Source organism: Anomaloglossus baeobatrachus, chromosome 2 (genome assembly GCF_048569485.1).
Source record: "Anomaloglossus baeobatrachus isolate aAnoBae1 chromosome 2, aAnoBae1.hap1, whole genome shotgun sequence".
Taxonomy (NCBI): domain Eukaryota; kingdom Metazoa; phylum Chordata; class Amphibia; order Anura; family Aromobatidae; genus Anomaloglossus; species Anomaloglossus baeobatrachus.
In genome coordinates this window covers 787078451-787106040 of record NC_134354.1, presented here as the reverse complement: position 1 = coordinate 787106040, position 27590 = coordinate 787078451, and the positions used below count along the sequence as shown (strand labels likewise).

Below are 27590 nucleotides of genomic sequence, written 5' to 3'. Positions count from 1 at the left end.
CCGCGCCGGCCGCTGCTGGCTGTTTTTACACTGTGGCGCGGCTGGGACTTGTGGTGCGCCGGGGACTTCCGCGCTGGCCGTGCTTATACGACGGCCGCGCGTATAAATCGAGTCCCCGGCTTTTGCGGCCTAGTTTCGTTTTGTTCCCGCCCCCAGGCCTGCCAGTCAGGGGAAGGGCGGGACGCTGTTCAGAACGTCAGCGCCGAGGGCTGGAGTCTGCTTAGCATACTCCAGCCCCCTCACTGGGCACAGTGAGACGCCAGTTTCCCGCACTTTGTCTGGGGCATGCCCACGGCCCGCCCCTCTCCACAGGACGCCGGCAGCCATTCCTGTTTGCAGTTTGAGCTGGAGAAGGGAGACAAGCTCTTGGAGACCCAGACACAGGATTCGGGCGACCACACACCCGCTTTTGAGCGGGCGGTAAGCAGCACCTGAGGTGCTGACCCCACTAGTGCCGAAGTGTTCATTTGTACTTTATGCTTGTATGTTATACATTGCACTGTACGGTCGCTATTCTTGGCTATATACCCTCCTAGATGGCTAGACAACAGCATGTCGTCCGCAAAAAGCAAGGGTGCCAAGGCACAGGCTTTCTATGCTGCTTGTACCGCATGTGAGGCTGTTCTACCGGCAGGTTCCACTGACCCCCATTGGGTGCAATGCTCCCCTGTAGCACTTGCTCAGCCGGGGTCTCTGCTAGAGGTGGCCCAAGGAGAACCACCTGTGAACACTGTCCAGGTGACAGGGACGGAGTTTGCAGTTTTTGCTGATAGATTGTCTCTGACTATGACTAAAATCCTAGAGACTTTGCAGTCCAGACCGGTAACTCAGACCATGGGCACTGTTGATTCAATGCTCCCTGGCCCCCCTCATTTGGAACAAATCCGTGCTCCGGGGGGGTCCCATGCATCCCAGGGTGAAGGCTCTGACACGGACGACAGTCCCAGACAGCCTAAGCGAGCTCGCTGGGAGCGGCCCTCGACTTCATCACACTGGTCAGGGTCCCAGCAGGAGGACTCTCTGTATGATGAGGCAGAGGTAGCTGATCAGGATTCTGATCCTGAGACCGCTCTCAATCTGGATACCCCTGATGGTGACGCCATAGTGAATGATCTTATAGCGTCCATCAATGGAATGTTGGATATTTCTCCCTCAGCTCCTCCAGTGGAGGAGTCAGCTTCACAGCAGGAGAAATTCCATTTCAGGTATCCCAAGCGTAAATTGAGTACTTTTCTGGACCACTCTGACTTCAGAGAAGCAGTTCACAAACACCACGCTTATCCAGATAAGCGTTTCTCCAAACGTCTTAAGGATACACGTTATCCCTTTCCCCCTGACGTGGTCAAGTGCTGGACCCAGTGTCCAAAGGTGGATCCTCCAATCTCCAGGCTTGCGACTAGATCCATAGTTGCAGTGGACGATGGGGCTTCACTTAAAGATGCCACTGACAGATAGATGGCGCTCTGGTTGAAATCCATCTATGAAGCTATCGGCGCGTCGTTTGCTCCAGCATTCGCAGCCGTATGGGCACTCCAAGCTATTTCAGCTGGTCTTGCGCAGATTGACACTGTCACACGTACATCTGTTCCGCAAGTAGCGTCCTTAACCTCTCAAATGTCTGCATTTGCGTCTTACGCTATTAATGCTGTCCTGGACTCTACGAGCCGTACGGCAGTGGCGTCCGCCAACTCCGTGGTTTTACGCAGAGCCTTGTGGTTAAGGGAAGGGAAGGCAGATTCTGCTTCCAAATAAGTGCTTAACCAGTTTGCCATTTTCTGGTGACAGACTGTTTGGTGAGAGATTGGATGAAATCATTAAACAGTCCAAGGGTAAGGATTCTTCCTTACCCCAGCCCAAACCTAACAAACCCCAACAGAGGAGGGGACAGTCGAGGTTTCGGTCCTTTCGAGGCTCGGGCAGGTCCCAATTCTCCTCGTCCAAAAGGACTCAAAAGGATCGGAGGAGCTCAGATTCTTGGCGGGCTCAGTCACGCCCAAAGAAGGCAGCCGGAGGAACCGCTACCAAGGCGGCTTCCTCATGACTTTCGGCCTCCTCTCTCCGCATCCTCGGTCGGTGGCAGGCTCTCCCGCTTTGGCGACATTTGGCTGCCACAGGTCAAAGACCGTTGGGTGAGAGACATTCTGTCTCACGGGTACAGGATAGAGTTCAGTTCTCGTCCTCCGACTCGATTCTTCAGAACTTCTCCACCTCCCGACCGAGCCGGTGCCCTTCTGCAGGCGGGTGCTCTCTAAAGGCAGAAGGAGTGGTGATCCCTGTTCCTCTTCAGGAGCAAGGTCACGGTTTTTACTCCAATTTGTTGTGGTGCCAAAAAAGGACGGGTCTTTCCGTCCTGTTCTGGACCTAAAACTGCTCAACAAGCATGTGAAAACCAGGCGGTTCCGGATGGAATCCCTCCGCTCCGTCATCGCCTCAATGTCTCAAGGAGATTTCCTAGCATCAATAGACATCATGGATGCTTATCTCCACGTGCCGATTGCTCCAGAGCACCAGCGTTTTTCTACGCTTCGTTATAGGAGACGAACACCTTCAGTTCGTAGCCCTGCCTTTCGGTCTGGCGACAGCCCCACGGGTCTTCACCAAGGTCATGGCAGCAGTAGTAGCAGTCCTGCACTCTCAGGGTCACTCTGTGATCCCTTACTTGGACGATCTACTTGTCAAGGCACCCTCTCAAGAGGCATGCCAACACAGCCTGAACGTTGCACTGGAGACTCTCCAGAGTTTCGGGTGGATCATCCACTTTTCAAAGTCAAATCTGACCCCGACCCAATCGCTAACATATCTTGGCATGGAGTTTCATACTCTCTCAGCGATAGTGATGCTTCCGCTGAACAAACAGCGTTCACTACAGACAGGGGTGCAATCTCTCCTTCAGGGCCAGTCGCACCCCTTGAGACGCCTCATGCACTTCCTAGGGAAGATGGTAGCAGCAATGGACGCAGTCCCTTTCGCGCAGTTTCATCTGCGTCCACTACAATGGGACATTCTCCGCCAATGGGACGGGAAGTCGACGTCCCTACACAGGAACGTCTCCCTTTCTCAGGCGGCCAAGGATTCTCTTCAGTAGTGGCTTCTTCCAACCTCATTGTCAAAAGGAAAGCCTTTCCTACCCCCATCCTGGGCGGTGGTCACAACGGACGCGAGTCTGTCAGGGTGGGGAGCAGTTTTTCTCCACCACAGGGCTCAAGGTACGTGGACTCAGCAGGAGTCCACCCTTCAGATCAATGTTCTGGAAATCAGGGCAGTGTATCTTGCCCTACAAGCCTTCCAGCAGTGGCTGGAAGGCAAGCAATTCCGAATTTCCACCATATCCGCAGTTCACATCCCGGGCGTAGAAAACTGGGAAGCAGATTTTCTCAGTCGCCAGGGCATGGACGCAGGGAAATGGTCTCTTCACCCGGACGTGTTTCAGGAGATCTGTTGCCGCTGGGAGATGCCGGACGTCGACCTAATGGCGTCCCGGCACAACAACAAGGTCCCAACATTCATGGCACGGTCTCAAGATCACAGAGCTCTGGCGGCAGACGCCTTAGTTCAGGATTGGTCGCAGTTTCAACTCCCTTATGTGTTTCCTCCTCTGGCACTGTTGCCCAGAGTGTTACGCAAGATCAGGTCCGACTGCCGCCGCGCCATCCTCGTCGCTCCAGACGGGCCAACGAGGTCGTGGTACCCGGATCTGTGGCATCTCGCGGTAGGCCAACCGTGGGCTCTACCAGACCGACCAGACTTGCTGTCTCAAGGGCCGTTTTTCCATCTGAATTCTGCGGCCCTCAACCTGACGGTGTGGCCATTGAGTCCTGGATCCTAGCATCTGCAGGGTTATCTCAAGAGGTCATTACCACTGTGAGACAGGCCAGAAAACCCACATCTGCCAAGATCTACCACAGAACGTGGAAGATATTCTTATCTTAGTGCTCTGCTCAGGGAGTTTCTCCCTGGCCATTTGCCTTGCCTACTTTCTTTCCTTCCTGCAATCCGGTTTGGAAAAAGGTTTGTCGCTCGGCTCCCTTAAGGGACAAATCTCAGCGCTCTGTATTTTCTCAGAAGCGCCTAGCAACACTTCCTCAGGTACGCACGTTCCTGCAGGGGGTTTGCCGATTAGTCCCTCCTTACAAACGACTGTTAGAACCCTGTGATTTGAACAGAGTGCTGATGGTTCTTCAGAAACCACCATTCGAGCCTATGAGAGTTTTTTCCCTCTCACGCCTTTCGCAGAAAGTGGTTTTCCTTGTGGCAGTCACTTCACTTCGGAGAGTGTCTGTCCGGGCAGCATTGTCGTGCAAGGCCCCCTTCCCGGTGTCTCACCAGGTCAAGGGGTTCTGCGTCCGGTTCCGGAATTTATCTCTAAGGTGGTTTCCCCCCTTTCATCTCAATCAGGGTATCCCCGTACCCTCTGTTTGTCCTCATCCAGTTCACCAATGTGAAAAGGATTTGCACTTGATTAGATCTGGTGAGAACACTCAGACTCTACATCTATCGTACGGCGCCCCTGCGCCGCTCGGATGCATTCTTGTCCTTGTCGCTAGCCAGTGTAAAGGGTCGCAGGCTTCCAAATCAAGCCCGGCTCGGTGGATCAAGGAACCAATTCTCGAGCTTATCGTTCTGCGGGGCTTACGGTTCCCTCAGGGCTGAAGGCCCATTCTACCAGAGCTGTGGGTGCGTCCTGGGCTTTGAGGCACCAGGCTACGGCTCAGCATGTGTGTCAGGCGGCTACCTGGTCCAGCCTCCACACTTTCACGAAACACTATCAGGTGCATGCCTATGCTTCGGCGGATGCCAGCATAGGCAGACGAGTCCTTCAGGCGGCAGTTGCCCACTTGTAGGAAGGGGCCGTTTTACGGCTCTACTACGAGGTATTATTTACCCACCCAGGGATTGCTTTTGGACATCCCAATTGTCTGGGTCTCCCAATAGAGCGACAAAGAAAAAGGGAATTTTGTTTACTTACCGTAAATTCCTTTTCTTCTAGCTCTAATTGGGAGACCCAGCACCCGCCCCTGTTTTTTTGTATATACATGTTGTTCATGTTGAATGGTTTCAGTTCTCCGATATTCCTTCGGATTGAATTTGCTTTAAACCAGTTTATTGGCTTTCCTCCTTCTTGCTTTTGCACTAAAACTGAGGAGCCCGTGATCCCACGGGGGGTGTATAGGCAGAAGGGGAGGGGCCTTACACTTTTAAGTGTAATACTTTGTGTGGCCTCCGGAGGCAGTAGCTATACACCCAATTGTCTGGGTCTCCCAATTAGAGCTAGAAGAAAAGGAATTTACGGTAAGTAAACAAAATTCCCTTCTTTTACAGTAATGTTTCATCAGGACAAGGTGTTTCTTCAACGGTTTCCTTCCTTTCTTCCCCAGGTAGGCTCCTTCACTTTGAGGACATCATTTTTCAATCCTTTTGTCCATCCCCTCTCCTCCTTGGGAAAAGTCACTTGACAAGTTGGATTTAGTTGGAGCTTTACGGCTGAATCTTTCAAGAACCTCGCCTTTCAGATATTCGGACTCCTTGTTTCTGGAAGGTCATCGTAGAGGTCTTCCCGCTTCAAAGACCACTGGTGCATGCTGGACTCTCTCTGCCATTTTTGGCAGTGTATCGGGCAAAGAACAGGTGGCATCCTCCGGGAATGAAGCCTCACTCCACCCATGCAGTGGGAACTTTCTGGGCTGTACAGCATCAAACTTCAGTGTCACAGCTTTGGTCGTCTGTTCATACCGACTCAAAATTCTACAGAGTACATACACATTGCCTGCTTCGGTAGGAACGTTCTGCAAACTGCAGTAGCTCCGGTCTAGTCCCGATTTCTGGTTTTATATCTTTTTGTTCCTTATCCCACCCTCTTGACTGCTTTTTGAACTGCCTATAGTTTTCCTGTGTCCCCTTTTAATGACGTGAATGAGAAAAGAGGATTTTGGGTACTCGCCGTAAAATCCCTTTCTCAGAGCCTTCATTGTGGGACACAGCTCCCGCCCTTGTATACTGTTTTTGTATCCAGCTATGTTTTCAGCTTATTATTCTGGTTTTACTGCTTCTCCTACTTCTCTCTCGCTGACTGAGCTCTGTGTCAGTTGGTGGGTGCGCTTGCTGAAGAGCTTTTTTTTTTTTTTTCCCTAATGTCACACCCTTTTGATTGGCAGCAGCATACACCCATGGCTGTCCCGTGCTCTCCCCATGGCTGTCCCGCGCTCTCCCCATGGCTGTCCCGCGCTCTCCCCATGGCTGTTTCGCGCTCTCCCCATGGCTGTTTCGCGCTCTCCCCATGGCTGTCCCGCGCTCTCCCCATGGCTGTCCCGCGCTCTCCCCATGGCTGTCCCGCGCTCTCCCCATGGCTGTCCCGCGCTCTCCCCATGGCTGTCCCGCGCTCTCCCCATGGCTGTCCCGCGCTCTCCCCATGGCTGTCCCGCGCTCTCCCCAATGAAGGCTTTGAGAATGTGATTTAAAGGGGAGTATCCAAAATCCTTTTACCACACAGTGAATGCCATAAAACTTCTCCACCCCCACCCCCCCAAAAATGACAAAATTGCTTTTTTTTTCACTCTAGTTTTTCAGTATATTGTACAGTAACCTTTAAGTCACTCAAAACTGCAACTTTGAGATGAGGAATTAAAAACAAAAAGTTATGGCTCTTGAAAGACGGCAAAGGGGAAAAAAAAGGGCAAAAACTAAGTTCCTTGGTCTTTCAAAGGATTAAGTTTTTCAATTGCTACCGATCATTTCGCTGTGGTTTGCACACTTCTGAGCGACTCTGCTTTGAGCTTCTTCTTGTAGTGCCGCACTGTGAAATGGTTATGTTTTAACCATTTTGTTACTGATGTGACCTATTTTTTTGCAAATTGCAACTGCAGCGACTCTTGAGCATCCACGCTGTAACTGCAGGAAAACAAAGGCTTGGGCCGCCCATTCTAGTATTTTATACATTTAATCCACAGCGGTTGAGCAAAGTTTTTAAAAACAATGGACAGGAGGGTCTTAATGAACATTTTGATCCATCTATAAGCCCAATTTCACGTCATGATGATCCTCTCAAAGTGGGTACATGCCGCTGCATGATGGCAACTGATGCAGTGTCGGCACCGTGCCGGCAGGGAATTCCACCCAACAGGCACATTGCAGCACCCATACTGTCAGGCAAAGCCCCCTGGATCTTCACCACCCCACCCCACCGACACCACACTAGGTACCAAGAGAGCTGACCTCAAAGACACTTACCATCCATGAGGTGTAAGGCAACAAACTACATCTAGGGTCCTGCCTATTTTGTTCTCAGTCTCCTGCTAAATCAAATACATCTGGACCAAATGGCAGCGTGCCGGTTCCAAGGACAACAAAAATGAAGGGGACCGGTTATGCAGTTGACCCAGAAGTGTGTGTGTGTGTGTGTCTAGCAGCCATTCGGGTAACTTGCCCTGAATCCCACTCTGGAGTACATCCGTAGAGCCATGTCTGAGCATGTGCGGTGCCGGTGCGTTCATCAGTCTGAGACTGCCGGATATAGTCAGCCAAGCACGTGGTAGTCTCCACCAGATTCGGAGACAGGCCCATTCTGCCCTGATTAGGGGTTAAAGTAGTAGGACCCCCAAGCTTTTAACATGTTTAGTTGGGATCTGCCACAAACAATAGCTTGGAGGTTTCCAGGATTTAAAAAGTGTTGAGATGGAAACATCTGTTACCAGAAAGGTGCTTGTAATGAGATGGCGTGCACCACCAGGAGGCCGCCATCCATATTCTCATCTTATTGCCTCCTATTTTATAACGCAGGTCTGACCGACAGAATGAGAAGCGACTTCAACGTCATGAAGGATCTGGCCGTTCACACCCGCTTACCTCCAGACCAGAGGGAGCAGCAATTGGGAAAGTTCCTGAACACCATACACAAGTAAGTAGCCGGGTGGCTGGTAAGAGCCGTCCACCTCCAATCTCATCTATAGGGCAAGGGGAGTTTGGTTAGATTCCACAGGTATAGAGCAGGGTTGAATTTTCTTTGATTTCCCATTGAAGCTGTCAGTATGGTTGGCACATGACCGATCAGTCAGCGCATGCATCAGTATACTGCAGTTAGTGGTGGAGGAGTTTCTTTGATCTTGACCCTGCCAGATTGCTCAGAGCAATAGATCAGAGACTTTCCTTTAATATATTGCTCACTGCACAACCGCAATTGCAAGGAAGACCATACCAGATAAGAAAATGAGTTACCCGACCACAGTTTCGTTACCTGCCCTAGCATATTTCACTGTTGCTTCTTCAGGTGGTGTGGTTCACCTGAGGATGCAATGGCGAAACGTGCTGGGGTGGGTAAGCACCAAACTGTACTCTGGTATCTCTCGTGATCTCTAAAACTGCTCGTTAGATCTGGGAGTAGTAGAAGTAAAGGCCACGTCTCCATTCTTGATGGCACACAACGGGTCTCTGTTCTCAAGATCGATATGGTCCCTAGAACAGGACCTGAACTTGAGACCTATATAGTGGGATACAGATGTGATAAACCCTAATTAGAGCTCCATCACATCTCTTTCTTTATCGTTCCTTTGGGAGACCCAGACCTTGGGTGTTTAGCTTCTGCCTCCGGAGGACACACAAAGTACTACACCTAAAAGTGTAGCTCCTCCCTCTGAGCTTATACACCCCCTGGTGAGCCAGTCACAGCCAGTTTATCGCTTTGTGTTCAGGAGGCATACATCCACACATGCATTCTCATATGATTTTTTCTTTTTTTGGAAAGAGATTGAAGAAGTGCGGGTCCACGTCTGGACCCCCGGCATGTCCCTTCTCACCCCACTGTGTCGGTGGTGTTGTAAGGTTGATTTCCAAGGCTGGAGCCTTACATGCCGTGCTCCTTCACCATCCCTCCTGGGCTCTGGATTGAAGTGGGAGCCAGCGCGGTCTCCATGCCTGGCAGGAGACCGGTCTCCATCCACAGCCCTTTAGGACTCTGCTGGACCGGAGCACTCATCCCAAGGGACCTGGCCCTGCGTCTCAGCAGCTAAGTACCTGAGACGTTCATATGTTGGGGGTCCCTGTTCTTTATTGTATGGGGAGAGTGTGCTTACTGTATTTATTTTGGCATTTCCGGCGGGTTCTCTAGCTTTCGCCCGAGAACCGCGCCGATGGTGCCTGCGCGTCGTCCTCGCCGCTCAAATTTAGGCCCCGGCTTTGCCGGAGGCCTAGTTTCTGTTAACTGCCCTCGCATGTCACTCATGCAGAGGGGACAGGCACGGCTCCTCCCGGCGGCCGTCCTGCACTGGGGAGGGACACTCCCCACTGCTTGTGCGTGTCTCCTCCCCTGCAGGTCTCTATGGCCCTCCAGATCCCGCTTTCCTACAGGGACGCCCCCGTCCCGCCCCCTCTCTTCGCTCCGGCGGCCATTTTCTTGGACAGGGTTTACTCTGCGCTGGGCCATCCTGCACTCTGCATCCCTGCTGAGGTGCTGTGTATTTGGGGTCCGGGCTTCGGGATCTGGAGGGCACACAACACCGCTTCCACCGGTCTGGTAAGCCACAGCCGGTCTCTGGTTGTGGACCTCTGTATATACTCCCTGGGGTTCATTCTCTTTGTAGAAGCTGTCCCCACTCCAGCAGCATGTCTCACACGAGGAGCAAGGCTCCAAAGCTTTATACTGTATGCGCTGCATGTAAGCTCCTGCTGCCTGAACCGAGCACCTATCCACATTGTGATGTCTGCTCTAACTTAGCGGTGCCACAGCCTGGAGTCTCACCCCCAGTGGTCTCTCCGGCTGCTTCTGCACCTGTGGCTGAACCCCCGGCCTGGGTAGAGTCCTTCTCTAGGTCTATATCCCAGTCTTTCTTTATCGTTCCTTTGGGAGACCCAGACCATGGGTGTTTAGCTTCTGCCTCCGGAGGACACACAAAGTACTACACCTAAAAGTGTAGCTCCTCCCTCTGAGCTTATACACCCCCTGGTAGCCAGTCCTAGCCAGTTTATCGCTTTGTGTTCAGGAGGACATACATCCACACATGCATTCTCATATGATTTGTTTGACTTTTGGAAAGAGTTTGAAGAAAAGCGGGTCCATGTCTGGACTCCCGGCATGTCCCTTCTCACCCCACTGTGTCGGCGGTGTTGTTAAGGTGGATTTACAAGGCTGAAGCCTTACATGCCGCGCTCCTTCACCATCCCTTCTGGGCTCTGGCTTGAAGTGGGAGCCAGCACGGTCTCCATGCCTGGCAGGAGTCTGGTCTCCATCCACAGCCCCTTGAGGATTCTGTTGGACCGGAGCACTCATCCCCAGGGACATGGCCCTGCGTCTCAGCAGCTAAGTACCTGAGACGTTTATGTTGGGGGTCCCGGTTCTTTATTGTATGGGGAGAGTATGCTGTATGTGATTGTTTTTAACTTTTCCGGCGGGTTCTCCAGCTTTTGCCAGAGAACCGCGTTGATGGTGCCTGCTTGTCGGCCTCGCCGCTTAAATTTAGGCCCCGGCTTCGCCTGAGGCCTAGTTTCGTTTTCCTGCCCTCGCATGTCACTCCTGCAGAGGGACAGGTTCGGCTCCTCCCGGCGGCCGTTCTACACAGGGGAGGGACACTCCCCACTGCTGGGGCGTCCCTCCTTCCCTGCAGGTCTCTCTAGCCCTCCAGTTCCCGCTCTTTTATAGGAACGCCCCTAGTCCCCATTTCTCAGGCAGAGTTCACTCTGCTCTGGGACATCCTGGATTCTGCATCTCTGCTGAGGTGCTGCGCACTGGGGGACCGGGCTTCGGGATCTGGAGGGCACACAACACCGCGCTCAGCGGTCTGGTAAGCCACAGCCGGTCTCCGGTTGTGGACCTCTGTATATTCTCCCTGGGGTTCATTCTCTGCAAAGCCCCCACTCCACCAGCAGCATGTCTCACAGAAGGAGCAAGGCTCCAAAGCTTTATTCTGCATGCACTGCATGTAAGCTACCTGAGCCGAGCATTTATCCACACTGTGATGGTTGCTCTAACTTGGCGGTGCCACAGCCTGGAGTCTCGCCCCCAGTGGTCTCTCAGGCTGCTGCTGCTGCTGCACCTGTGACTGAACCCCCGGCCTGGGTAGAGTCCTTTTCTAGGTCCATATCCCAGTCATTTGCTGAGTCCATGGGACTTTTGTCCAGGACTTTGATGAATATGCATCAGCCCCCCTCACAGGGTGCCTCTAATACCTTTTGACAGAGCACTCCTATCCTCTGACCTCCGTCCATCAGAGCTCACGGAGGATTCATCATCTGATCCCAGACCCCGTCCTTCTAAGAGAAGGCGCAGGATTTCCTCCCCCTCCCCATCCCACGGCTCTGTCTCAAGAGCTGACTCTCAAGATGAGGAGGATGCCCTCACTGGGGGCTCGGAGGCTATGTATCCCATCGATTTCTCTGAGGGTGACTCAGATCTTAGTGATTTGATTGCTTCTATTAATTCTGTGCTGGATCTCAATCCGCCAGTATCAGAGGAGCAACTCTCTTTGGCAGAAAAACATCAGTTTACCTCGCCTAAGAGAGTGAAGAGTGTGTTCTTTAACCACTCCAGTTTTCAGACCGCTGTGACCAAACCCAGGGCCTGCCCTGACAAACGCTTCCTTAGTGTGGTTCTGATGACCGGTTTCCCTTTCCACCTGAGGTGGTCAAGGAGTGGGCTCACTCCCCAAAGGTAGACCCTCCGCTGTCTAGGCTCTCAGCCCGGACCGTTGTGTCGGTGGCTGACGGCACCTCACTTAAGGATTCCACTGACCGTCAGATTGACCTTCTGGCCAAATCTGTGTATGAAGCTGCGGGGGCCGCGTTTTCCCCGACCTTTTGCAGCAGTGTGGGCTCTCAAAGCCATCTCTGCTTCTCTAGAGGAGATGCTGTCAAGGGAGGAATTTGCATTGAAGACTGCTAATGGAGTCCTCATTTGGGATATCCAGAGACGGCGCCGTATTGCCGTATATCAGTGCCAATATATATATATATCCATGTATATAAGACAAAGAACACAGACATGCTCTCTTTTCAGCCAGCATCACCAACTGACTCATGTATTCTATTGTTCCAGCATTAAACACATCATTTTTCCCAGAAAGATATTTACAAAAACGTTTCCATTTGCTCACACATACTGATAAAGAATAATTAGGGGGGAGTGCATATGGGCAGCATTGGGAGAATGCATGAGATCATACATCATCCCAAATAATACACTTTGAAGGCAGTAAGCTACGATGAGTTTCTGTAGAAATAGTACATGGGAGTATGGGATCACCCGCCTCATCCCACAAATACTACATTCCTTCTCCTGTGAATTTTACTGATAAGGCTACCAATTAACTTAATGAATATCTCCTTTGTTCATTTATACTTTGGCTAACTTTTTCAATATACAGCTTAGACTTATATCATGGGTCCATGCGATGGCTACATAGACAGACAATTTTGCATCTACATCTACATTTTGATTTAGTTATATACACAGATATTCTTATTACGTTTAAACAAACATACTACAGCTCAGGTGACCTCCACAGTCCCCCCTTAATAAAATATCTGTGAATATTATCAACCTTAAATTTAAAATTTTCCCCATTTAGATATATTTTATTATTTGGGATTTATTTGTGACCTACTGCCCTTGGGACTTTAATTATATCTATATATGCGGGCTTTCTATGGGATTGTTGTTTAATTTAACACTACAGGCTTTAGCTCCCCCTTAAGTACTTATTTTTATTTATTAAACATAACTCTATGATTTATAGGGGCTATTAGAATTGGCATTATTACTCTCATTAGGGCACATTATCCTGATTAAGAAAAAATTGAATCTAAACCTTATTTAAAAATTAGCACATAATTAAAAAAACACAAAAGGACATTTGGAAATTGTCCAAGGTTCTTCTTTACGGATATGAAACAAAAAGGAGGATGCTTAATCAGTGCTAGTCCACTTAGGGCCACTTTGTGAACCTGGATAATCTGCTCTTGACAAAAAAAAACAACAAAACATGATGAGGCTTCATGTGAACAGTTTGTGGCCCAGACTTGGAAAAACCTTCTGGGATAACGGGTAGAATAGCAGCCGCTTTCTGCTTCGGTTGTGTCGGGTCCATTGGTTTCTGAGATGTGACGCCAACTCGCGTGTCACTGCCAGTGCTCAGCAGACTAGGCCGGAGAGACATCAGCCTGATGGGATAGGCTCTTCCAAAACTTTTCCCGAGATGAAAGAATCCATAGCTAGCATTTTATATTAAGGAAAATCACTGAAATTAGTAGGAGACAAAATCTTTTGTAAATGGTTAGATTACATTAACCAAACCACATTTTTGGGTCTATGAAATGGCTGAATTAAGTATTTTAGGTTACTCAATTCGTACCCTCAACAGTCCCCCCTTGACTTACTTCTGCCATTTCCAAATACTAAGGGTACTGTGTTCCCTTAGGAAAAGAGGAAGAAAGATCTGTTGGGAAATCCTGCCTGACTGAACGTTGAGGCATGGGTGGAGAGGGGAATGGGATTTCTTCACCGGTTTGAGACCAAGGACCCCTAGGCGAGTCCTCACCCTTTGTAGTTGGACTTTCCCATGTCTCAAGGTTCTCTAAGTCCTCTCTTCTAACTGTTTTGGCAATGATGGTTTGGGACTGTACAGGTTTTTTGTAAAGGATAAATATAAGCAGGACGCTCAGTGCAGCTCCGGTGGATCGACCCTTCTGCAATGCAGGGCGTGAATCCATGCTGTCCTGCCGTTGAGCTTTATCGAAATTTCTGTGTCCTGTTAGGTTTAATCAGTCTCCTGACCGAAAACCATATACTACTAACTCTGATTTAGGATCTGGAATTAGAAAATACACTTGTTTATTTCTCTAATTAGTCAATCATATGAAAATTATACATGGTTTGCGCTAGACCAAAGAAAAACATTTTACATTGGAACCTGTTTATTACTAAAGAGAAACACAACACACACTAAAGAGAAATACAACACGCATTGATTTACAACTTATCAGTTTGGGTTTTTTTTGTTTTTTTTACATACCACTTGCATTATGTGGATTTTCAGCAATGACGTCGTTTTCTGCACTGGAATGCCTCTGACCAGACCTGGAAAGAAATCTACACAACACGCACAGACTTGCATACAACGTGCTCATGATATACATCTATAATCAGTTTACAGTCTCTAAGAATGGGTAGAGCAGGTGCAGGGTGTTTCTACGGACTCTTTACAGTTCTTCCTCATTGTTTTAAAAACGTGCTCCACAAGACCGGGTGAGTTTATCTACCTGGGTACTGAACCCTGGCGTCACCAAAGCGCACACTGATATCCAACTTTCACAGATGTTAGTCCATGTTACTTGGGCCATCATTAAGAAGAGATCTCATGGCAGAGAAAGCTTACCACCCTTCATCCACAGACCTTCCTCAATCAGCCGGCTCCCTGCGTCTCGCACTCCACTCCTTGTTGATTCGCTTTTTCCTGTAGGGATTTAAGAACACAAGGAGTGACAGAAGTCACTGACGTGACCGGTGTCACCGAGGCATGGTCTTTATGCATGGTAAAGGACTCCTCAACTCTAGGCCCGTTCACTGCTTCTTGGTCAGCTTCACCTGTGTGGGGATCTCCATCCGATTCCATCAGCTCAGATCTAGACTTTCTTTTCGGCGTACCTAGCTTATTTGACAACAGGAAAGATCTACATCCTACATACATTTTGACTATCTTACCTACCTCTGCTCCACCCATCTAGAGAGGCACTTACGTCACTTCCTTCCGTACCGATAGGAGGGGAGGGAGTGGCCTAAATTTAGACTACCTCATGTTGTGCAAATTGTAGCATATCCAGTGCAGAATCGACCACCATCTGGTTTCATCTATAAAAACAAAAACTAAAAGAAATATAGATTAGATCATTCCTATAACAGACATATATTCCTACATTCCTAATAATCCAATAAACATGACATAACTGTTGCAAAAGAAAGGCCAGCTTTAAAGCCTGCTTTAAAGCCTATCCAATATATCTGCTGCTGGAAAAATGCAATTGATATCTACTTCCTCCCTTTTTATATACTACTGTGGCAAAATATATAGATCTATAACAGTAAACAATATGATTAACCAATAAATAAATATAACTTATACTCTACTGGGAAATTTTGAAACCTTACAACAGGGTTCATAGATATTCTGTATCTACAAAAGAAAAGGAAAGTAATCAATATTGGCATTTTGTATGCAAAAATAATAGAAAACAAAAACATAACCATAAAAACAAAAAAACCTAATTTGTATATTTTAAAAAATATACTTTTCCCTGCAAAATTAATTCAATTATTTAAATAGCAGCAGAATACTATTGACAATCTCCTATGAAATTTTGAACTCTAAGGATTAAACAAAATCCACTCCACCAGCCGGAAAAAGCACTTGTTAGTACATAAAACAGAAACCGCTTTGTAAATCTGCTGAAACTACTTTTTTTTTTTTTTTTACAACTTATAATAACTAGCAGCGTACTGTATACCCTCCCACACATCCCTGCAGGAGTGCGAGAGCATCATTAAAATTGATAGCTTGGGACTGGAAATCACTGCAACAAAAGCAAGCAGTCCGGGGCTCCCCCCTGTGTCATTAGAGAAGGTTGGGGCAGACTCCTGGGTGCAGCCGGACTGTGGGCAGTATCTTGGGAAATCTCCTGGGACTGATTTAAAGGGATACTATGATACTCTGGGAAAAGGCACACCTGGCTTCAGGTAGATCATTACTGGATCTACAGGGAACACCTTTATTATAAATTTATGTGTTGCAAGTTTTGGTTACGGTTTTGAGGGTACCTGGCCAAACACTGAGATTTGGGGGCATGACACTTTCTTTGATAGTGACCGGGCTGACCACAACGCCAACAATTCTGTTGCTGGCTTTGTTGATTGGGAGCTACGTATACGGGGTTTGGACCCTGTTGGGGCATTGGCTGTGGCGGGGGCTGCACCGGCGCATTTGTATATACCAATTGATCTTGAGCCCATCTTTTTAAAGCAACACAATACTGTTGTCCACTTTGGAAAGTGGTGTCATCAGTGCCTGGGGGTATTGTGAGATGGGGCTCCATTAAGGGCCAAAAACTGTCTCCTGCTTTTACTTTGGTGAGATTATCTAGGTCTTTCCGCGCAGCTGAGTATAACTGATGGACCTATAGCATCTTCCTATAAAATCGCATAGGGTTAATGCTGGGATCTGGCAGGCAGGGGATTAATGCCGCTGACTGGGTGGGGTTGAAAGGGACATATTTAAATGAGGGCTGTTCCTCGTCAGGTTCGGGGTAAGGCTCACTATGTGTCCTAAGGGAAAAAGGGGGATCCAAGGGGAGGGGATTGGTAATTGGGGAGTGTGACGGCAGACTGGCCGGTAAGGGGAGAGACGGAATTGCAGGTATGGGAGGGAAAAGGGGTATGGGTGTGGAAAGGGTTAAGGGATGCTGTCTAGTGACTGCAGCATCTGTGAATATCTCCGGGACGGGGAATAGAATGGGGATCAGGTTGTGGGGCAGCAACAAAACAACCTGTCGGAGGACCCTCAGATCTGTCCTCAGACTCGGGTAACATATAGAAAAACACAACATCTCCTCGCTCATCCTCTTCTTTGACTTCAATATATCTTTCTGATAGCAATGCCTGCGATATTCTGCCAAACAATTCTGCATCATTCAACAATCTCCTGTCTTTTAACTTGCCCTTTTTTGCTTTCAATGCTGTTGCCCATAGTGACGGTTGTAACCGACCTCCTTTTGGTAATTCTAACATTTTAAAAATCTCCAAGGCCTGGCGTACAGCTTTCTTCCCTTCTCTCTCTGCAACTAGCTCTAACACATTCTGTGAACCTTCAGGCCTCTCAACTTTCTGTTTCCTCTGTCTGAACATTTTTGCTATGTTGGTGGTGTCTGGATTACACTAATATGACTATGTGGTGTACGTTAGAGTCCGGCCGGCACCTAAGGCTACACCTCTATACTAGCTGGCAACTCCTCAGCTATATAGTAATAAGGGTATCCCGCGTCACGGAGGAGGGGTACAAAATGTATTCCCTCCGGACTTGATCAGCTGCACCAATATTTTTTATTGTCCTAACTCACTATCTTCGGTCACGTGAAAATCTTCCGTGTCACGGAGGAGGTCGTACAAGAATGCATATGCACATACAAACAAGTCCCGGCCTCCGGACTTGGTCAGCTGTACCAATATTTAAACGTCCTAACTCACTATCTTCGGTCTCGGGAACCCCCCCGCGTCTTTAATTACAGACCGGGTCAGTCTAACTAGCTATATCCAGCCACCACCATCTTTCCTGCCCTAACAACCGTCCTCTGGATCCCTTGTGACACTCGATCCACACCTCAGGGCTGGGATCGTGCTCTGAGCTCCAGCGGGCACTACCCCTGAGTCACAATCAGGTACCTTTTAACACCGATAAGGACACACAGCCCGTCACTCCCTCCTCTCCAAGAACAACCACAACGGCAGTGAATACACAGTATGTAACACTTACCGAGGGTTGTAGGGGATCAGCCTGGTTGGAGCGGAGGGAGGTCTCAGTCCATGACATCCAAACGATTGGTATTTGCAGGTCGGTAATGCGTCCTTGAAGGAGCTCCACGTTGGTGCGCCAAACTGTCAAGGGAGGAATTTGCATTGAAGACTGCTAATGGAGTCCTCATTTGGGATATCCAGAGACGGCGCCGTATTGCCGTATATCAGTGCCAATATATATATATATCCATGTATATAAGACAAAGAACACAGACATGCTCTCTTTTCAGCCAGCATCACCAACTGACTCATGTATTCTATTGTTCCAGCATTAAACACATCATTTTTCCCTGAAAGATATTTACAAAAACGTTTCCATTTGCTCACACATACTGATAAAGAATAATTAGGGGGGAGTGCATATGGGCAGCATTGGGAGAATGCATGAGATCATACATCATCCCAAATAATACACTTTGAAGGCAGTAAGCTACGATGAGTTTCTGTAGAAATAGTACATGGGAGTATGGGATCACCCGCCTCATCCCACAAATACTACATTCCTTCTCCTGTGAATTTTACTGATAAGGCTACCAATTAACTTAATGAATATCTCCTTTGTTCATTTATACTTTGGCTAACTTTTTCAATATACAGCTTAGACTTATATCATGGGTCCATGCGATGGCTACATAGACAGACAGACAATTTTGCATCTACATCTACATTTTGATTTAGTTATATACACAGATATTCTTATTACGTTTAAACAAACATACTACAGCTCAGGTGACCTCCACAATGCATTCCCTCACCAATGAATCTATGCCTGAGATGGTTGCCTTAACTTCTCAGGCTTCAGCCTTTTCATCCTATGCCATGTCTGCCATGCTGGAGGCTTCTCACCGCACTGCGGTGGCTTCAGCTAATTCTCTTGTTATCCGCAGGATTTTGTGGCTTCGAGAGTGGAAGGCCAATGCTTCTTCCAAGAAGTTTCTTGCTGGGCTCCCTTTTGCTGGTTCACGGCTGTTTGGTGAACAGCTGGATGAAATCATTAAGGAAGCTACTGGTGGGAAGAGTACTTCCATGCCACAAACCAAGACCAGGAAACCCGCCCAGGGTAGGAATCAGTCGAGGTTTCGGTCCTTTCGTTCCTCCAACTGGTTATCCTCTAAGCCTTCCGCCTCGTCCGCTAACTCAGCCAAGGATCAGAAATCCAACTGGTGCCCAAAAGCGCGTTCGCAGAAGACCGCAGGAGGTTCTGCCACTAAGGCAGCTTCCTCATGACTCTCTGCCCGCTCCAGCCACGTCCTTAGTCGGTGGCAGGCTCTCCCACTTTGGCGACGCTTGGTTAAAGCAAGTCTCCGATCAGTGGGTGAGAGACATCATATCTCACGGCTACAGGATAGAATTCTCTTCCAGCCCTCCAAACAGATTTTTTCTCTCAACTCCCCCTGCTCCAAGGCCGCCGCCTTCTCGCAGGCCGTGGCGTCCTTGCAGGCAAACTGAGTGATTGTCCCAGTTCCCGCTCAGGAACGGTTCAGAGGTTTTTACTCAAATCTCTTCCTAGTTCCAAAAAAGGACTGTACGTTCCGGCCCATCCTGGATCTCAAGCTTCTCAACAAGCATGTCCGGGTGCGACATTTTCGCATGGAATCTCTGCGATCAGTCATTGCCTCTATGTCCCAAGGGGAGTTCCTGGCGTCCATCGACATCAGAGATGCCTATCTACATGTGCCAATCGCAGTGTCACATCAGCATTGGTTACGTTTTGCGATAGGAGAGGATCATTTCCAATTCGTGGCTCTCCCCTTCAGGTTAGCCACGGCCCCTCGGGTATTCACCAAGGTCATGGCGGCAGTGATTGCGGTCCTGCACCTCCAGGGGTTGGCAGTGCTCCCTTACCTGGACGACCTTCTGGTCAAGGGTCCATCCAGTGCAGACTGTCAGCGGAGTGTCTCGCTCACTCTCGCCACCCTAGCCCAATTCGGGTGGATTGTCAATCTTCCCAAATCCACTCTGACTCTGACCCAGAGGCTCACGTACCTAGGGATGCAGTTCGAGACTTTGCCGGCACTTGTGAAGTTGCCCTTAATCAAACAGTCTCTCCGGCTAGCGGTGTGCTCTTTCCTGAGGCCCCGCCGTTATTCCCTCAGGCGCCTGATGCAGGTGCTGGGTCAAATGGTGGCTTCCATGGAGGCGGTTCCCTTTGCCCAGTTCCATCTGCGTCCTCTGCAGCTGGACATCCTCCGCTGTTGGGACAAGCGGCCTTCCTCCTAACAGAGGTTAGTGGCTCTGTCGCCACGGACCAGGAGCTCTCTTCAGTGGTGGCTTCGACCCCTCTCCCTGTCCCAAGGGCGCTCCTTCCTGGCTCCGTCCTGGGTGATTCTCACCACGGATGCCAGCCTATCCGGCTGGGGAGCGGTACATCTCCACCACAGAGCTCAGGGCACTTGGACTCCGTCCGAGTCAGCCCTTTCAATCAATGTGCTGGAAACCAGAGCTGTGCTTCTAGCTCTCCTAGCCTTTCACCACCTGTTGGCGGGCAGGCACATTCGAGTCCAGTCAGACAACGCGACAGCGGTTGCCTACATCAATCACCAAGGCGGGACACGCAGCCGCCTGGCAATGTTGGAGGTCCAACGCATTCTTCAATGGGCGGAGGACTCCAGGTCCACCATATCCGCAGTCCACATCCCTGGCGTAGAAAACTGGGAGGCAGATTATCTCAGCCGTCAATCCGTGGACGGTGGCGAGTGGTCCCTGCACCCGGCAGTGTTTCAGTCAATCTGCCGCAAGTGGGGCACTCCGGACGTGGACCTAATGGCATCCCGTCATAACAACAAGGTTCCGGTTTACGTGGCTCGCTCCCACGATCCTCAGGCCTTCGCCGCGGACGCTCTGGTTTAAGACTGGTCCCAGTTTCGTCTGTCCTACGTGTTTCCCCCTCTAGCTCTCTTGCCCAGAGTCCTGCGCAAGATCAGAATGGAGGGCCGTCGAGTCATCCTCATTGCACCGGACTGGCCCAGGCGAGCTTGGTATCCGGACCTGCTCCAACTGTCCGTGGAGCTGCCGTGGCATCTTCCAGACCGTCCAGACCTGCTCTCGCAAGGTCCGTTTTTCCGCCCGAATTCTGCGGCACTCAAATTGACGGCGTGGCTCTACAGTCCTGGATTTTGACGGCTTCTGGTGTTCCTCCTGAAGTCATCTCCACTATGACTCGGGCCCGCAAGTCTTCCTCCGTCAAGATCTATCACAGGACTTGGAAAATTTTCCTGTCCTGGTGTCGCTCTTCCGGCCATTCTCCTTGACCATTCTCGTTGCCGACCCTTCTGTCTTTTTTACAGTCCGGTCTGCAGCTAGGACTGTCCCTCAACTCTCTCAAGGGACAAGTCTCAGCTCTATCAGTGCTGTTCCAGCGGCGTCTCGCCCGGCTGGCTCAGATCCGCACCTTCATGCAAGGTGCGTCTCACATCATTCCGCCTTATCGGCGGCCCTTGGATCCCTGGGACCTTAACTTGGTCCTCACGGTATTGCAGAAACCCCACTTTGACCCTCTTAGGGAGGTTTCTTTGTATCGTCTTTCTCAAAAGGTGGCCTTTCTAGTTGCCACAACTTCTCTCAGGAGAGTCTCTGATTTGGCTGCGCTCTCCTCGGAGTCACCTTTTTTGTTTTTTCACCAAGACAATGTAGTTCTCCGTCCGACCCCGGACTTTCTTCCTAAGGTGGTCTCTCCCTTCCACCTTAACCAGGATATTTCCTTGCCTTCCTTCTGTTCGGCCCCTGTTCATCGCTTTGAGAAAGTGCTGCATACTCTAGATCTGGTGCGTGCTCTCCGGATTTATGTGGCTCGCACCGCTGCGCTTAGGCGGTGCACCTCTCTTTTTGTGCTAACCACAGGGCGGCGCAAGGGTCTCTCTGCTTCTAAGCCGACCTTGGCCCGTTGGATTAGATCGACCATTTCGGACGCCTACCAGAGTACTCAGGTGCCTCCCCCGCCGGGGATTAAAGCACACTCGACCAGAGCTGTCGGTGCCTCTTGGGCTTTTAGGCACCAGGCTACGGCTCAACAAGTCTGTCAGGCTGCCACTTGGACTAGCCTGCATACCTTTTCGAAGCACTACCAAGTGCATGCTCATGCTTCGGCAGATGCGAGCTTGGGCAGACGCATCCTTCAGGCGGCTGTCGCCCACTTGTGAAGTTAGGCTCCGCCTACTTCTTAGTTTTTTTCTGTTTATTCCCACCCAGGGACAGCTTTGGAACGTCCCATGGTCTGGGTCTCCCATAGGAACGATAAAGAAAAAGAGAATTTTGTTTACTTACCGTAAATTCTTTTTCTTATAGTTCCATATTGGGAGACCCAGCACCCTCCCTGTTGCCTGTTGGCAATTTTCTTGTTCCGTGTGTTATCACCGGCTGTTGTCGTGGACAGAGTCTCCAGTTGTTCCGGTTCTTACTCGGTTCTACTTGTGGGTGGCTATTCTCCTTCAGCTTTTGCACTAAACTGGCTAGGACTGGCTACCAGGGGGTGTATAAGCTCAGAGGGAGGAGCTACACTTTTAGGTGTAGTACTTTGTGTGTGTGTCCTCCGGAGGCAGAAGCTAAACACCCATGGTCTGGGTCTCCCAATACGGAACTATAAGAAAAAGAATTTACGGTAAGTAACAAAATTCTCTTTTTTGCTGAGTCCATGGGACTTCTGTCCAGGACTTTGATGAATATGCATCAGCCCCCTTCACAGGGTGCCTCTAATGCTCTTGCTAAGGGTCCTTTTAGGGTCCCTATCATCTGACCTCAGTCCACCGGAGCTCACAGAGGATTCATCATCAGGGCCCAGACACCGTCCTCCTAAGAGGAGGCGCAGGGTTTCCTCTCCCTCCTCATCCCGCGGCTCTGATTCAAGAGCTGACTCGCAGGATGAGGAGGATGCCTTTCCAGGGGGTTCGGAGGCTAACTCCATGTACCCCATTGATCTTTCCGAGGGTGACTCAGATCTTAGTGACTTGATTGCTTCCATTAATTCTGTACTGGATCTCAATCCGCCAGTATCAGAGGAGCAACCCTCTCTGGCAGAAAAGCACCAGTTTACCTCGCCTAAGAGAGTAAAGAGTGTGTTCTTTAACCACTCCAGTTTTCAGACCGCTGTGACCAAACCCAGGGCCTGTCCTGACAAACGCTTCCCAAAGCGTGGTTCTGATGACCGTTTTCCCTTTCCACCTGAGGTGGTCAAGGAGTGGGCTCACTCGACAAAGGTAGACCCTCCGGTGTCTAGGCTCTCAGCCCGGACCGTTGTGTCGGTGGCTGATGGCACCTCCGTTAAGGATTCCACTGACCGTCAGATTGACCTTCTGGCCAAATCCGTGTATGAAGCGGCGGGGGCCGCGTTTTCCCCAACTTTTGCAGCAGTGTGGGCTCTCAAAGCCATCTCTGCTTCTCTAGAGGAGATGCATTCCCTCACCAGGGAATCTATGCCCGAGATGGTTGCCTTAACTTCTCAAGCTTCAGCTTTTTCATCTTATGCCATGTCTGCCATGCTAGAGGCTTCTCACCGCACTGCGGTGGCTTCGGCTAATTTCCCTCGTTATCCGCAGGATCTTGTGGCTTCGAGAGTGGAAGGCAGATGCTTCTTCAAAGAAGTACCTTGCTGGGCTCCCTTTTGCTGGTTCACGGCTGTTCGGTGAACAGCTGGATGAAATTATTAAGGAAGCTACTGGCGGGAAGAGTACTTCCATGCCACAAACCAAGACCAGGAAACCCGCCCAGGGTAGGAATCAGTCGAGGTTTCGCTCCTTTCGTTCCTCCAACTGGTCGTCCTCTAAGCCCTCCGCCTCGTCCGCTAACTCAGCTAAGGACCAGAAATCCAACTGGCGCCCAAAAGCGCGTCCACAGAAGACCGCAGGAGGTTCTGCCACTAAGGCAGCCTCCTCGTGACTCTCTGCCTGCTCCAGCAATGTCCTTAGTCGGTGGCAGGCTCTCCCACTTTGCCGACGCTTGGTTTCAACAAGTCTCCGATCAGTTGGTGAGACGGCTACAGGATAGAATTCTCTTCCAGCCCGCCAAACAGATTTTTTCTCTCAACTCCCCCCTGCTCCAAGGCCGCCGCCTTCTCGCAACCCAACGGAGTAATTGTACCAGTTCCCGCCCGGGAACGGTTCAGAGGTTTTTACTCAAACCTCTGTGAGACTGTGACCGGGGTTATCTATGACGGCCGGTATGTCTCGCCCCGGTTGTGCTCACTCCATGATAGAAAGTAAATCCACTATAGGGTTAATGCTGTTTCCCTACAGGCTGAAGGAAGGGTTAAATAGAATCAGGAACAAGGGCAGGTGTGCCGGGTGTGGGGGAAGTGACCAGAACTTCCTGAGCCCTCTGCTGGAGAGGCACATGTATTTTGTTATGGACTTTTTGTTTGGACATTAAAACCGTGTGCTGTGAACCTTGATGCCTGGATCCCGTGTCTTCTGCTGCGCAGCCGACAGTGCTACCTCACATATGGTGGAGAATGCGGGCATGACAGCCGGTGAGGTGTAGCATCCATCCCTGGTGACCCAGCTGCGCATGTCCTGGATTCGAGCGGCTATACTACAGCCCAAACCCGGCGACGCCATGGAGGACATACTAAAGCATTTGGCTCAGGCTAATGCACAGCAGCAACAGGCTAATGCACAGCAGCAACAGGCTAATGCACAGCAGCAACAGACCAATGCACACCTGCTCCAATCCTTGCAAGTGCAGGAAAAAAAATTCCAAGAACAGATGGATCAGGCCAATGCACGTCAGCAGCAAGCCTTGCAATTGCAGGAAAAAAGGCACCAAGAACAGATGGTTCTCCTGGCCAAGTCGATCCGTGCCGGACCGGCAGCAACAACCCCGGGACCGGGTGACGACGGCAGCGTCCGGAAAGCGGTGAGACAAGCGTTGCAAAAGATGACCCCGGGTGATGATGTGGAAGCGTTCCTGGCGGTGTTTGAGCGGGTGGCCGAGCGGGAAAAGCTGCCGACCCCGCAGTGGGCTGAGGTATTGTCGCCCTATCTGACGGGGGAACCCCAAAAAGCGTACCTGGACCTCTGTGCCGAGGACGCCATTGACTATGTGACCCTGAAAGCCGAAATACTGGCTCGGTTGGGGGTGAATACCTATGTACGGGCTCAGCGGGTAAATCAGTGGTTCTATGAGGAAGCCAAACCCGTACGCTCCCAGGCCTATGACTTGTTGCATCTTGTAAAAAAGTGGTTGCAGCCTGACACTCTGAGCCCGGCGCAAATGGTGGAAAGGGTAGTAGTGGATCGTTTTGTGCGCACTTTACCCGTCACCGTTCAACGGTGGGTCGGACAGGGTGACCCGAGTACCCTGGACCAATTAGTGTCCCTGGTAGAGCGGCATGTGGCTACGCAGGACTTGATACGGGACACTGAGACTTTGCGTACCGCCCGTCGGTCCGGCCCCTCCAAGCCTAGGGCCAAGGACCCACCGCTGACAACGGTACAGGAGTCCCCTACCGTCCCGTCTGAGGCCGCGGCCGCCATTCCTGAGGTCCGGAAGGTTCTGTACCCTAAACGACAACCCGTCAAGGGGGTTTCCGTCCCCATTAGATGTTGGCGGTGCCAGCGGGTGGGACATATGGAAGCCCAGTGTCCACTCACCACGGAGCCCATGGATTGTGGGGTTACCCGGCGGGGTTCAATGTATGCTCAGGTGGTGTGTACCGCTGACCTGGTCTCCCCAGAGACGGAGCCCCACTTGTGCCAAATACAGGTGAATGGATGTCCGGTTACAGGATTGTTGGATTCCGGAAGCTTAGTGACCCTTGTGCGATCCACCTTGAGAGCTAAAGTAAAGGCCACAGGACGCACCGTGGGGGTGGTTTGCATACATGGGGACCGCCGCGACTATCCCACGGGGATTGTCACCATCACAGCACCTTGCGGTCAGGTGCAACATGAGGTGGGACTTCTTAACACTCTTCCTTATGACGTGATCCTAGGAAGGGATCTGCCCTATTTTTGGACTTTATGGAGGGGACCCCCTAAGTCCCCTCAGATATTGGTCGGTCCGGGACCTGAGCCCTACAATCCTGAATCCGGGACACCTGCCGTAGGGGTCACCATGATAGGGACAGAGTGTGAACCCGATAGGTCGCCCCTAGAGGTATTGGCAGGAGAGGCTGAGACGGTCGAGCCCATCCCGGAGTTGGAGGCGTCCCCGGATACGTTTGGGACAGCCCAACTCCAGGACCCTACGTTAATACATGCCCGGAGTCGGGTGACAGTAGTTGACGGGGTGGCACAGCTGCCCGGTGCCCAGGTAAGGTACCCCCATTTCGCTCTTAAGCAGGATTTACTCTACCGGGTAGATGAAATACGGGGCGTAGGGGTAGAACAGTTGGTGGTGCCCCAGCCGCATCGCCGGCGGGTCCTCGACTTGGCTCATAAACACCTGATGAGTGGCCACCTAGGGGTCAAGAAAACGCAGGAGCGAATATTGCAAAGGTTCTATTGGCCCGGGGTCTTTGGGGAGGTAAAACGGTTCTGCGAAACCTGCCCGGAGTGTCAGCTTACTGCACCCCTGACCCATTTTCGCAGTCCGTTGGTACCGTTACCCATTATAGAAGTCCCTTTTGAACGGATAGGGATGGATCTGGTGGGGCCCCTCGTAAAGTCCGCTCGAGGGCACCAACACATCCTAGTGATCGTTGACTATGCCACCCGGTATCCCGAGGCGATACCTCTCAGACATACTGCAGCAAAGCTTATAGCTCGGGAGTTGTTTGCTGTGTTCTGCCGGGTGGGATTGCCCAAGGAGATCCTTACGGATCAGGGGACCCCATTCATGTCTAAAGTGACCAAAGAGCTATGCCGGCTACTCCAGATCAAGCAGTTGCGTACGTCTGTGTATCATCCTCAAACGGACGGTTTAGTCGAGCGTTTCAATAAAACCCTGAAAACCATGCTAAGAAGGGTGATTTCAAAAGACGGGAAAGACTGGGATATGATGCTTCCCTATCTGATGTTTGCCATACGAGAGGTGCCACAGGCATCCACGGGGTTTTCGCCTTTTGAATTGTTATACGGGCGACATCCCCGGGGATTGTTGGACCTGGCAAAGGAAACATGGGAACAAGAGCCCACCCCCCATAAAAGTGTGATTGAACACATTTTGGGTATGCAGAACCGCATAAGCGCGGTCATGCCAATTGTGAAGGAGCATTTACAGGAGGCTCAGGCCGCGCAAAGCGGCCGCTACAATAGACAAGCCACCGTGCGGACCTTTAAACCCGGGGATCGGGTGTTGGTATTGATCCCCACGGCGGAGAGTAAATTCCTGGCTCAGTGGCAAGGCCCCTACGAGATAAAGGAAAGAGTAGGGGTGGTTAACTATAAAGTATTGCAGCCCGGTAGGCGGAAACCTGAACAAATATACCATGTCAACCTATTAAAACCTTGGCAGGAACGGGAAAGCCTGATGGCTGTTTTTTCCCCACCTCCCTCCTCTTCGGGTCGTTCACATCCGGCTCCAGCGACCTCCGGAGAGGACGAACCGGAAGTAAGGATTGGAGAAGCCCTCACCAAGCAACAGAGGCGAGAGGCCAGACGGTTGGTTCAGCAGAACCCCGATGTCTTCTCCGAGCTGCCCGGTAGGACCAGTCTGATACGACATGATATTGTCACCGAGCCCCACCTGAAGGTACGCCTGAAGTCATACCGGGTACCGGAGGCTCGACGACAAGCCATATCGGAGGAAGTAAAGACAATGTTACGCCTGGGGGTCATCGAAAAATCCCGGAGTGAATGGGCTAGTCCGATTGTCCTAATACCAAAACCCGATGGCTCCTTAAGGTTCTGCAATGACTTTAGGAGATTGAACGAAATATCCAAGTTCGATCTCTACCCCATGCCCCGGGTGGATGAGCTGATTGATAGGCTGGGACAGGCGCGATATTTTACCACGCTCGACCTGACCAAAGGGTACTGGCAGGTGCCACTAACGGAGTCCGCCAAGGAGAAAACCGCTTTTGTTACGCCTGAGGGTCTCTTCCACTATGTTGTCTTGCCTTTTGGGTTACATGGCGCTCCGGCCACGTTCCAGAGGTTGATGGACTTAGTGCTGGAAC

General features: G+C 50.6%; 1 protein-coding gene across 5 annotated transcripts in view; it reads left to right on the top strand.

Moving 5' to 3' along the window:
- LOC142292332 (piwi-like protein 1) overlaps positions 1-27590 on the top strand; it is a 177474-nt gene that overhangs the window by 105487 nt on the left and 44397 nt on the right. For all 5 annotated transcript variants that reach the window (XM_075337635.1, XM_075337636.1, XM_075337637.1 and 2 more), the window contains one exon: positions 7774-7891. In XM_075337635.1, coding sequence (XP_075193750.1) covers positions 7774-7891 — 118 coding nt within the window. The remainder of the gene's footprint in view (positions 1-7773; positions 7892-27590) is intronic.